This window comes from Pinus tabuliformis, chromosome Q, assembly GCF_031772625.1.
Source record: "Pinus tabuliformis cultivar Carrire ecotype Pingquan chromosome Q, CPIR1, whole genome shotgun sequence".
Lineage (NCBI taxonomy): Eukaryota > Viridiplantae > Streptophyta > Pinopsida > Pinales > Pinaceae > Pinus > Pinus tabuliformis.
The window spans coordinates 281735995-281749773 of NC_142296.1; the positions used below are offsets into that span (position 1 = coordinate 281735995).

Sequence of the window (13779 nt, forward strand, 5' to 3'; positions counted from 1 at the left end):
AAGTCCAAAAGCAGATATTCAAAGCCGAGGCAAGGCCAAGCCTCTAGAACAAAAAGAGGGTATTATAAATATGTTCCCAAAATGCATTGTTACAATCTCTCTGATATCCATCTGCATACTCATAAGCAAGACAGATGGAATAAAATTACTTGTTGGAAGTGTGGGAAAACTGGACACACTTCCTCCCGATGTCCAGAAGGTGAAGCATCAAAACTAAACAAGGGAAATAAGCCCCAAATCTTTGCCCAAAGAAACAAACAAGTAAAGCAAGAAGGAAGAAGACAAATTGTGTGCATGAAATGTGGTTCTCATGCTCACAGCACAGAACACTGCCCGAATGTCACCATCAGAGAAATAGCTCAGCAGCACCAAATAGAAGAGTCTTCTTATAATTCTTTTAGTTCTTCATATGCAGAAGAACTTCAAGCTCATATGGGGCAATGTTCATATTCAAATTCTTCACACTGTTTATGTTCTGATTCTGAAGAATGTGCTTGCCATGTTCAGTATGTTTCTGATTCTAAATATTTCAGCGACTCAAGTGAAGAAGAAGAAGAAAAGCCTAAGCCCCTGAAAGAAAAAGTCCTTATGGCCGCAACAGAAGAAGAAGAACTGAATATTTTGTCACAAATTCGTGCCATAGAGGATGGAGAGATGAAAATCGGCTGACGAAAGCTTTTATGGATCAGCTAAAAGCAAAAGCTTCAAACAACTCAGGTAAGAAATCTATTTTTGTTGATGCATCATATGAGAAAAATACAAAATCATTTCATAGGCATCAGTAGAAGCCTAATAGAGTAAGGTCCCTTACTTTAGGAGAAGTCAGTCGAGAAATTCATATCCTCAAGACTGAAATTTCTGCATTAAAAGCTCAAATGGCAGAAATACAAAAAGGGAAACAGATGGCAAAAGAAGATGATAATGATCAGCCATGGCATACTGCTTCTCATAGCAGTAATCAAGAAGTTCAAATTGCTGAAGGAATGAAGGATCCAAATTTTGGGTTCAGGGATATGAGGTTACTTACTATCTCCTATCAGCAACATCATGTTCTGGTAAATATCTGTATAAAAGGGCAAATGTTTGAAATGGTTTCTCTTATTGATTCTGGAGCAGATATTAACATTTTAAATATGAAAAATATCCCATCAAAATATTAGGTCACTGCAGAAAGGGAAGTGGTGGGATTGGGTAATAAAAAGCTTAGATATGAAGTACCCAAAGCATCTGTTTGCTTTGATAGCCACTGTGTTTATTTGAAGTTTTCAGTAGCTGACATTCCAGTAGATTGCATACTTGGTAATATCTTTCTTGCAGCAGTAGAACCTCATGGGTCACTCAGACTCAATCCAAATCACCCGTGTTGTGCGAACTACCATCTAGCAAAGTTCGCCTCCCAAAGACATTTAGAACATTATAAAACGACAAAGGCAACTCATATGGATGCAGGTCATTCATTTTGGGCAGTCATAAACTTACATATTAGGGAATACATGAAGATTCCTTGAAATACTCTGTGACGCAGCCTACAACGTAAGTAAAACAAAATCCTAGAATAAGTAAAAGAAGCAAAGGAGGATCATTAACAAATTCTATGGTTCTGGAAGCATATGAAGGTACGCTTTCCAGGTCAAAGTTGAATGTATGCTTAGTTCAAAGTTTATTTCTTATTTGAAAGTCATTTCTATTTTAATGGTAGATCTTGAAAATATTTTAGAATTTGATCAACAATATGAAACCTTACAAAAAAATGCACATAAAATTTACTTCACATTCGAGAGATACAGCAAGCCCTTCGAGGTTACGTATAATCAATGTGTGGACATCATCCCCCGCCCAAATTGGGTAGATTAGTAAACTGGTCGCCATAGCTATGTCGCACTCTGCAAGTACTGTCTCCAACTGATTAAGTGCATAGTTAAGTAAGGGTTCCTCGCGATATCCGGAGATGGGAATGACACTGAAGGTGAGAATGAAAATCATGAATCCATAATCATATCTCACATAGGAGGGGGAAAGCCGTGTAAATGTGGCCAATGCACCTGTACTCATATCATATCGGACAGTCACAAACATTAATTTATATGATTTATAAAGAATGGATTTCTTTTAAAAAAAATTGTAGTATCTATGAAACCAGATATTTCAATTTAAAACATATTTAACATAAAATTTAAATAACTTCAAATTTATTTCAAATTACTACGATCTTGATATGAAATTGAGCTCTTCCATCTTACATTTGTATGCATAAAAGACTTTCAATGTACTCACAAAAGAAAAACACCCCAGCAGAAAGTATAATTGGTTGGAACAGCTTTCCACCTAGTTGTGCAACGAGGTTTACCAGTACAGCCAACGCTCCTCCCAGCAACGTTGCGAACATTCTGTTTAATCCTTTGCCGAAGGTTGCTCCTGCCACAACACACCATAATTTGTAATAATCCTCTCCTTTTGTATCAACTTAAAACATCTCCTTCTTGTCAACTTAAAATATAAATAGAGTAATAATCCTCTCCTGTATCAACTTAAAAAATCTCTTTTTTAAGAAAAATTCTTTTAGATACATCACATCAGTTTTGGATCCAAAAATTGATTTGATCTATCGGGAATTGCTTGATAATCATGAATCACAGAAATTTATAAGACATTTTCTTTTACTCAACTTAAAATATCAATAGAGTATTGTATAATATATCATATTGATATTATGACCATAGATTTTAAAATATTTTAGAATTTTAATATATCATATTGATGTTGTGACCCTACTTATGGTAGATTTTAGAATATTTTAGAAATTTAATAGATTGAAATGAAACTTTTTAGTTAGTTTCTAATATATATTTTCGAAATATTCCAAAACCTATAATTGAATTAAGTTCAACCATTTTTGCATGGTACATGGACACAGGAAATATGTACACATATAAGGAGTGATTACCTGCAGTGAATTTGAAGATCACAACGACTGTCATGACAACCCACATAGTTGTTGAATATGTAATTTCAACGCAGTCGTACCTCACCCAAACCGCTCAGCAAAACCACCTTTCAATCTCGGACCACCTTCCAGCGTAAAGTTGTTTCCGTACTCTCGAGCCCGATGCAATAAAATTTGGGCACGCGTCCCTCCCCATACGTAAGCAGATGTCATTTCTCGGGTGCTATCGTTCAGAAAAGTAAGGCCTCCCGATATTCTTCTCCTCCGTTCGATCTTCTTCATCAACCTCTGCCATCGATTGTTCCAAGATGCATACGAACCAACATTAAAGTTTTTGCGTGAAGTAAAAGTCAAGTTTGGTTGACCGCAGTTTTAATATGAAGGCATTTAATAAATTGTCATATGCGTAGGTAGATATTTATGTTTTTTTTACGGCACTAAATGTTTCTTTTATGTTGGAGTTATGGGCAAGTCAACCATGTTTTTTTAAAAAATTCTTTTGTATATGTTTAGTGTGTGCGTTCATTTTAGATAGAATGAGTTAAATGAAAAAGAGCTGCGAGTGAAACAGTGAGCATATACAGCACAGCAGTGCGAACCCAAGAAATCAGGGTTGTAATGTAAATTTTTATATTGTCCAAACGATGGGGAGCAGGCATATAATTCTTCTTGGTAAGTGTAAATTTCTTTTTCAGGAGTATGTAAAAGAAGATTTTTACACCAGTAAGTAAATTGTTTTCACAGTAGTGAATGTAAATGAAAATTTTACCCAGCACATTAAATTCTCAGGAGGAGACAGAGTTTTTTTTTTTTATGGCTGAAGGTAATTTTTGGTAAATCCCTCTCAGTAAAAGAGGATGAATATGTATGAGGCAATATATTTTTGAATAGAAATCATTTTATGGTGGTGTAATACTCTGTTATTCAGTCATTTTTTTTAAAAGCTTCCCTGTGCACAAAAGATCCTATGGAGAGGAAACAAAGCATTGCCTCTTTGGAGTTTATTTGTGTGTTTTTGGTATTTTACCAGAAAAATCCCCAACAGTGGTATCAGAGCAGGCTTAGGCTATTTGAAGGTGTTGAAGAAGCTGAAGGGAGGAGTCTTTTGTTGCAGCAGTAAATCTTCTCCAGCAAAGTGAAGTCTCAAGCAAAAGATTCAGGTATTACTCAAAGTTTTCTTTTTGTTACTGCTGAGACAGTCAGTGTTTTAAATACACAGTCAAGGAATGGCTAGCACAAGCACTAGCATGGGTATGTTTAATAACTAGCTCCCACAGTTCAATGGGAAAAACTATGACTATTGGGCAATAACTATGAGAGCCATGTTTGCCTCTCAAGATTTATGGGAAATAGTTGAAGATGGTTTTGAAGAACCAGCAGATGAAAATGAGTTTAATAGATTAACTCCAGCAGAGAAGGATCTGCTGAAAAGCAATAGGAAGAAGGATTCAAAAGGCCGTGTGTTGTTGTATCTAGCAGTAGACCAGAGTGTGTTTCCAAGGTTAGTAGCAGCTAAGACAGCAAATGAAGCGTGGCAAACCCTCAAGACAGCCTATCAAGGCATGGAGAGATTGAAGACAACAAAACTACAATTGCTGAGAAAAGATTTTGAGAATCTGAACATGAAGGAGTCAGACAACATTGACTCATTCTTCACACATGTGATTGGTCTGATCACACAGATGAGGACTCATGGAGAAACCATTGAAGAAAGGAGGATTGTGGAGAAAATATTGAGAGTCTTACCCCAAAGTTTGATGCGATTGTCACCACCATAGAGGAGACAAAGGATCTCTCAAACTTTTCAGCTGATGAGCTACATGCATCACTGATAACACATGAGCAGAGGTTGAGTAGGAATGAAAACTCATCTCTAGAGCAAGCCTTCAAGACCGAGATGTCCTTTGGAAGAGGAAGAGGTCAAGGCAGAGGAAACAAGAGAGGAAGAGGCAAAAGCCAGAACAAAGGTGGAAGGAACAGCCCAGCAAATGCTCAAGGAAGAGGCAGCAATCCAAATCAGAACCAAGACCAAGGCAGCAGCCAACAAAGAGGAAAACATCATGCTCAAGGAAAAAGGTATGAAAAATCCAATGTCCAATGCTATTATTGTAAAAAATATGGGCATTATGCCAGTGAATGTAGGAAGAAGCAGCATGATATGAACAATAGATCAAATGCAAATGTCACTAGAGAAAACAACAGTCAAGATAATGTGTTGTTAGCTTGTAACATGGCTGAAACAAACAGTGAAGACATATGGCTTTTAGACTCAGGTTGCAGCAACCATATGACAGGAAACATAGGCTTCTTTTCTGCTCTAGATCAGAATATGAAATCAGAAGTTATACTAGGAACTCATAGAAAAATTTCTGTTATGGGAAAAGGAGAGGTAAAAATATTTACAAAGCAAGGAGAAAGGAAAACCATAGCAGATGTCTACTATGTCCCTGGAATGAGATGTAACCTCTTGAGTATTGGATAGCTTGTCCATAAGGGGTACAATGTTTTATTTAAAAATGATGTGTGCACCATCATGGATATAGCACCCAGCAAACGATGCATTGCTGAGGTAAAAATGACAAGGAACAGGATGTTCCCTCTTAGAATAAGGGCAGATTTGAAAAACAAAGGAGAAATTGCAGCAGTCACCCAAGAGGCTTTCCAAAGCGTGCCAAAGGATGAAAATTGGTTGTGGCACTTGAGATTTGGACATCTCAATTTTGGAGGTCTAAACTTGTTGAGTAGGAAATGAATGGTAAGAGGATTACCATTGATAGAGAAACCGGACAACCTATGTGAAGGTTGCATTTTGGGGAAACAACATAGAGAAAGTTTTCCATCAGGTAAAAGCATAAGGGCAAAGGCACCCTTAGAGATCATCCACTCAGGATTTATGTGGACCGATGCAAGCACCATCATTAGCAGGCAACCAATATTTCCTAACATTCATTGATGACTTTACAAGAAAAACTTCGGTATATTTCCTTAAAAACAAAAGTGAAGTGTTTGAGAAATTCCGAAATTTCAAGGCACTTGTGGAAAACCAAAGCGGGCTGCATATAAAAGTTTTGAGAACTGATAGAGGAGGTGAGTATATCTCCAAGGAATTCCTACGATTTTGTAGAGAAAATGGAATTCACAAACAGTTTACAGCTAGGTACACTCCACAACAAAATGGAGTTGCTGAAAGGAAGAATAGGACCATCATGGATATGGTGAGGAGCATGCTAAAGGCAAAGCATTTGCCAAATGATTATTGGGCTAAAGCTGTAAATTGTGCAGTGTATATTTTGAACAGGTGTCCTACAAAAGCAGTGTTCAACAAAGTGCCGGAAGAGGCATGGAGTGGGAGAAAGCAAGGAGTCACCCACATGAGAGTTTTTGGATGTGTGGCCTATGCACACATTCCATATCAGCTGAGGAGGAAGTTAGACAGCAAAGAGGAGAAATGTATCTTCATTGGATACAGCGAGGAATCCAAAGCTTACAGGTTGTATATCCCATCTACCAAGAAGTTTTTTATCAGCAGAGATGTTCAATTCATTGAAGAGGAAGTTTGGGATGGAAGCATAGAGAAGACAGTTAATGTTAAAAACTATTTGTCTCATGATGAAGATGATGAGGAGGTGGCTGAAATGCATCCCCAAACAGCAACGCCAACACAAGGACAGCAAGGGACACCATTGAGGATAAATGAAAGTGCTTCTCCAAGCACACCAGAAGGTGGAAATTCAAGTGCATCTTCAAGCACTTGCACTCCAAATGAAAGAGGTAAGAAATTTAGAAATCTAAGCGACATTTATGATGAAGGAATGAATTCCTTATTTGCCTTGTATTGTCATGTTGATGATCCTATTCATTTCGAAGATGCAATTAAAGATAGGAAATGGATAGAAGCTATGGATGAGGAGATGAATGCCATAGAGAGAAACAAAACATGGGATTTGGTTGAGCTACCAAAAGGCAAAGAAGTTATTGGAGTCAAATGGGTTTACAAGACTAAGAGCAATGCTGAAGGTAAAATAGAAAGACACAAGGCAACGCTGGTTGTCAAAGGGTACAAACAGCAGTATGGAAGAGATTATGAGGAGACTTTCGCACCGGTTGCAAGAATGGAAACCGTGAGAGCAGTGTTGTCCATAGCAACTCAAAACAAATGGAAAGTCTACCAAATGGACGTGAAGTCAGCATTCTTAAATGGAGTGTTAAAGGAAGAGGTTTATGTTGAACAGCCTCTAGGCTATGAGAAAAAAGGTGAAGAGCACAAAGTGTGCAAATTGAAGAAAGCTCTTTATGGGCTGAAGCAAGCGCCAAGAGCATGGTACAGCAGGATAGATTCCTATCTATTGGATAATGAATTTGACAAATGTGAGGGAGAACCCACCGTCTACATCAAAGGAAAAGATGGTAAAATTTTAATGGTTGTCTTATATGTTGATGATGTTATTTTCACAGGTAATGATGATCAGCTCATTGAGAATTTTAAATCAGTCATGAAGGAGGAATTTGAAATGACTGACATGGGGTTCTTGAGATACTTCTTATGCATAGAAGTATATCAAAATGAAAAAGGAATTTTTATCTCACAAGCAAGATATGTAAATCAAGTATTGAGCAGATTTAACATGCAAGAATGCAAGGCAGCGATCACTCCCACAGTAATGGGATTAAAACTCAGCAGAGAGGACAACAGCAAGGATTTTGATCCTAGTTTGTACAAGAGTATTGTTGGCAGCCTTATGTATTTAACAGCAACTAGGCCTGACATTATGTATGCTGTTAGTTTAATTTCCAGATTCATGGAGAGGCCAAATGAGGCACATTGGCAGGCAACAAAAAGAATTTTGAGATATGTCAAAGGTACCAAAATATTTGGCATATTATATAGTGTCTCAGAAAGTTCAGATTTAATTGGATACACTGATAGTGATTGAGCTCGAAGTGTAGATGATCAGAAAAGCACTTCCGGTTATGTTTTTCATATGGGTTCAGGAGCCATTTCATGGGCTTCTAAGAAGCAGTCCATTGTAGCATTGTCTACAGCAGAGGCTGAATATGTGGCAGCTACAGCAGCAGCATGCCAAGCAGTTTGGATGAGAAGAATGTTGAGGAGCTTAGGCCAAGAGCAGGCAAAAGCGACGGTGATTTTTTGTGACAATAGCTCAGCTATTTCATTGTCAAAGAATTTAGTGTTTCATAAGAGAACGAAACACATTGATACAAGGTTTCACTACATAGAATTGATGAACAATGGATAAATTGTCCTAGAACATTGCAGGACTCAAGAACAGGTTGCAGACATCGTGACAAAGCCACTGGATCAGAAAAGCTTTGAATTTTTGAGAAAGTGTCTGGGTATGACTGAATGCCCAGCAGTTGAAATTAAAGGGGAGTGTTGAATATGTAATTTCAATGCAGTCGTACCTCACCCAAACCACTCAGCAAAACTGCCTTTCAATCTCGGACCACCTTCCAGCATAAAGTTGTTTCCGTACTCTCGAGCCCGATGCAATAAAATTTGGGCACGCGTCCCTCCCCATACGTAAGCAAATGTCATTTCTTGGGTGCTATCGTTCAAACAAGTAAGGCCTCCCGATATTCTTCTCCTCCGTTCGATCTTCTTCATCAACTTCCGCCGTCGATTGTTCCAAGATGCATACGAACCAACATTAAAGTTTTTGCGTGAAGTAAAATTCAAGTTTGGTTGACCGCAGTTTTAATATGAAGGCATTTAATAAATTGTCATATGCGTAGGTAGATATTTATGTTTTTTTACGGCACTTAATGTTTCTTTTATGGTGGAGGTATGGCCAAGTCAACCATGTTTAAAAAAAAAATCATTTTGTATATGTTTAGTGTGTGTGTTCATTTTAGATAGAATGAGTCAAATGAAAAAGAGCTGCAAGTGAAGCAGTGAGCATATACAACAGAGCAGTGCGAACCCAAGAAATCAGGGTTGTAATGTAAATTTTTATATTGTCCAAACGAAGCGGAGCAGGTATATAATTCTTCTTGGTAAGTGTAAATTTCTTTTTCAGGAGTATGTAAAAGAAGATTTTTACACCAGTAAGTAAAGTGTTTTCACAGCAGTGAATGTAAATGAGAATTTTAACCAACACAGTGAATTCTCAGGAGGAGACAGAGTTTTTTTTTATGGCTGAATGTAATTTTTGGTAAATCCCTCTCAGTAAAAGATGATGAATATGTATGAGGCAATATATTTTTGAATAGAAATCATTTTATGGTGGTGTAATACTCTGTTATTCAGTCATTTTTTTTAAAAGCTTCCCTGTGCACAAAAGATCCTGTGGAGAGGAAACAGAGCATTGCCTCTGTGGAGATTATTTGTGTGTTTTTGGGATTTTACCAGAAAAATCCCCAACAACAATGGTGTCGCCAAAGGAATCAAACAATAAATTATTGAAATAAAAGATAGAGACCAAAACAAGTGCGATTCCCACATTTATAGCATGAGAAATTTTTCCTGGATCCTCCTCTCCATGTTGCCAGACCCCATTGCAGAGAGAAGCAACGTACGATATCAACCCAACGAATACTTGGAGGACCTTCTCAAACACTCGTTTATGAGGCGTTTGGGAGTTTCTGTTTCGAGGTCGAGGGAGCATTCGGGAATGCGTATCTCCCATTCGTAAATGCTGATCTCCCATTCGATGTTGGAGACATTGACCTTCTATCTGGCCATACCTAACTTTTACGTGTGAAGATTTTGCTCCTCAGAAATCTGTTGCAGAGTGGGTATGGAAGATTTTGCTCCTTCAAAGTCTGTTTCAGAGTGGGTATGGAAGATTTTGCTGCTTCTCCGAATTCTGTTGCAGAGTGGGTATGGAAGATTTTGCTCCTTCTCAGAATTCTGTTGCAGAGTGGGTATGTTTCATGGCATCTCAAAGAAAATTGAACAGTTATTCAGTGAAGAAGCTTGGCAGGATTATAGCCAGAACGCAAAACGGTATTCAGAACCGATGCAAATCTGGACTGCAAGCCTTCCGGTGATTCTAGTTTTATGCCCCCACCAATGCACATAGTTGGCTCTTGAGGACAATCTACGTTCCCTTTGCGTTATCCATCCATCCATTTTTCATTAATGTCAAAAGGTGTGATTCATGAAATATAGTGCAAAAGATTTTCTCCAAAAACTATGCGTGTCCGTCTATCGGGTGAAATCAGAGTGTGGGGAACACACGGAACACACATTTGACATTTGGCCCTTACATGTTGCTAATTGACAATTAACACAGTTCTTTATATTAAATAAATTAAGTACGGTTCAAAACATATGGGCTATTCATCAGTGTTAGTTTAAAAAAATTCAGTAAGGGTTATCCATGATGTGACATCATGGCGTATATAAATAGCTTCTTCCGTGTTGACCCAGTTCTCATATATTTAATGCAGTATAAGTTAAAAACACGATTATTTTTTATTATTGGCAATGTATGTTGTGACGGTGTAAAAATTTAAACAATTGACTTTTCCGTTTAAATAGGTGATTCATTATTTGCAGTGCCGTATGTAACCTTTTATATAATTAATTATTTGTTTTCGAGTTAAAATCTTGGAGGCTTCGGCGTTTGATGGGCAAATTGTCCATCAAATACAACTATAAAGAAATTAAAATTTTCAGCCTTCAACATTCTGCGATAAAATATTAAAATGGGTATTAGATTTACAAAAGCAATTTAAGATATGCTTCAGATTTGAAATTCCTGCCCTTAGTTGGGATACGATGTTGCTCATGCATGCCTCTTTTAGGTTCTGTCGCATGAAATACAATTCCTGGATTCAAATGATTTATCAGCATTACATAAGTGATTTAGGGTAAATCTAAATTTCAAGTTGTTAACCAATATTTCTGTAACGCAAGCCTAGATTTCAGAGTTCAGGCACCCATTTAGAGCATCTATGCAATACGAGAAATGACAGATTGTAGCTTCAATTTTTATATATTCCTTCCATGGATACCTGAATCCAAATCGCCCCAGGTGGGAACCCCCATCTCTCAAAGTTTCCCTGCCGAAGACATATTAGAACATTATTGAAACAAATAAAGCAGCTCATTCATAAAAATGCCAGCCATTCTTGTATATTTTGAAATCGGATGTACAGTGATCAATTTATTTTACCACTTTTATTAGATTTCAGAATACTTGAGAAATCTACAAATGTTCAATAGTAATGCCCAATTGTAATGATAGATCACAAAGAAAACTACAAATGCTCAATAGTAATAGTAATGTTTAACGGTAATGGTATATTGATAAAAATGGTAATTTTGGTATTAATGAAAATAAAACTCATTGGTCAACTTTGTGAAAGAGAGTCTGAACCAGGAGAGTTTGGCTCTGCAGAACGCTCTACATTGTTCATCAACATTATGCATTAAATAGAATATATGGTTTTAGGGAAGTTTAATAACATCCTAAGAAATAGAAACTAATTCCTATCCTGAGGTTACGTTAACCAACTCTAACTCTACCTATTTTAGGATATTCTCCATTATCTTCAACACTCCCCCTTAATGAAGAATAGGTTCACATATATGCTTAACATCTTTCTAAACATTTGAAATTTTACCTTTCCAAGGGGCTTAGTGAAAATGTCCGCAACATTATCACATGTAATACAATATTCTAGATGAATTTCTTTAGATTGCACTTTCTCCTTTACAAAATGGAATTGAGTATCAATATGTTTTGTGTTTTTGTGAAACACGGGATTGTTGGCCAACTTGATTGAACTTTGATTGTCACATCTTATTGTTGTTGCTACTGTGTGTTCTCCCCCAACATCCTGGAGAAGTCTCTACAACCAAACCCCCTCGCACGTTGCTGCACACATGGCTTAATACTCAGCAACATGGCTTAATACTCTGCTTCTGAGGACAAGGAGACTATGTTCTGCTTCTTGCTGCTCCAAGTGATCACCCTGGATCCAAGACTGAATGCATAACCTATTATAGATATGCCCAATCTGAATCTGCAAATCCTGTCATTTTAACATCAGAAGAGTTAGTGTAAATAATTCCATAATCTACAGTACCTTGTAGATACCTCAAAACATTGTTCATTGCATTCCATTGGCTTTCAAGTGGTAGTCAGTGTAAATAATTCCATAATCTACAGTACCTTGTAGATAACTCAAAACATCGTTCGTTGCATTCCATTGGCTTTCAAGTGGTTTAGACATAAATTGGCTTAACACTCTGTCTGCATAACCCAAATCAGGGCTAGTGGTGGTTAGGTAGATTAAACTCCCAACCAACTATCTGTAAAGTGTTGCATCCACCATTTTACTAATCCTTCCTTCAACCTCAAAAATAGATAAAGAAGAGATCAACACTTTAAAACCTTATAAGTACATTAACCTCAAAAACAGATAAAGAAGAAATCAGATAAAGAAAAAATCAACGCTTTAAAACCTTATAACTACATCTTAGTCAAGTAATAAGAAAATAATTTTTTTTATATTTTCACTTTCCTTATATTCAAAAAAAAAAAAAATTCATTAAATGTTTATAGTTTTTAATACTCAAAATAAAAATTGTAATAACAAAATTAATTTTAAAATAACTAATTAGTTTAAAATAATGATATGATAGGGCTAAGTACTTTTGAAAAAAAAGTACAATTATTTTAGTTGTACTTTAAATTTATGTCTAATTAATTTACTCAAATTTTAATTATAAATATATATTATAGGGGGAATTTGATTTGATTCTACATTCAAAAAGTGTAATCTATGCACATAAACTTACTTCAATAAAAATAAAAATATATTTAAAAAAACACATTTTTTCATCCACACTTAAAATGTGAATAAATTTATATAAAAATAAATTAAAAAACCAAAAAACATCAACTATTTTAGACTTTAAAATTCTCTTATAAAGAAAAAGCCATTTCCACGATAGGCATTTTAGACTTTAAAATCTAAAATTTTCTTATAAGAGAAAAAGCCATTTCCACGATACCCAATGTAGGAACTCCTAATGCTATTTGAGATATGTAGGAACTCCTAATGCTATTTGAGATCAAGCTGATAACTAACATTTTAGGTTGCTCAAACAAATGTAAAGTAAACTAAATAGCCACTAATTTTCTCATAGACATATAAATATCAATCCAACCATAAGATAGCTTCACATCAATAATAGAGAATAAAACTTCAAGTATCACCATAAAGATGGTGAATACATGGCTTTAGCGTTTAGAAAGAATAAAGATGATATTTCAAAAAAATTATAATATTTATAATTATTAAAGAAACCTTCTGCAACTTGATCTTTTTCTCAAAAGTGAGGAAAATAGTGAAATGATTTTTATAATATTACTTGGGTATTTTTTGTAGTCGTACTCTTTAACACGACTTTTTGAAAGATTTTCCGGCCATTTTTTCCGGTGAAAATCCGGCCGTGATTTATTGAAATCGAAGTTTGATAACTAGTTTCTGCACAATGAAAGCGTCCCAGGGGTTTTTCAGGGTGCTGAATCCGAATATGCAGTTAAAAAACCATTTTAACTGCAACAAATCATGATTTCATCTCAATTTCAACCGCCGAATTCCGCCACCGGAATCTCAAAAAGTCGCATTATAGACACCTCCTTTTTTGTATGGCATGTTTCACCATCTAACACTCATAGCATGCTCAACAAACACTCACATCCATAGACAAAGTGAAGCACGGCATCAAGGACTGTGTACATTGTATATAACAAGCTCAATCCTCTCACAAAGAACACGTCTATTCTCACATGCTCCTTCTCCTCTTGCTGTTTATATTCATGGAAGAAGATATTGGGGAGTGTCGCTAAATGCTA

General features: G+C 36.3%; 1 protein-coding gene across 1 annotated transcript; it reads right to left on the reverse strand.

The window, feature by feature from the left end:
- Positions 1-1740: 1740 nt before the first annotated feature.
- LOC149219330 (aluminum-activated malate transporter 14-like) lies at positions 1741-9591 on the reverse strand. The gene is made up of 3 exons (XM_089386788.1): positions 9312-9591; positions 2275-2415; positions 1741-2042 (listed from the first exon to the last, which is right to left on the reverse strand). The coding sequence occupies exons 1-3, from the start codon at positions 9589-9591 to the stop codon at positions 1741-1743; spliced, it is 723 nt and encodes a 240-aa protein (XP_089242914.1).
- Between the last annotated feature and the right edge of the window lie 4188 nt (positions 9592-13779).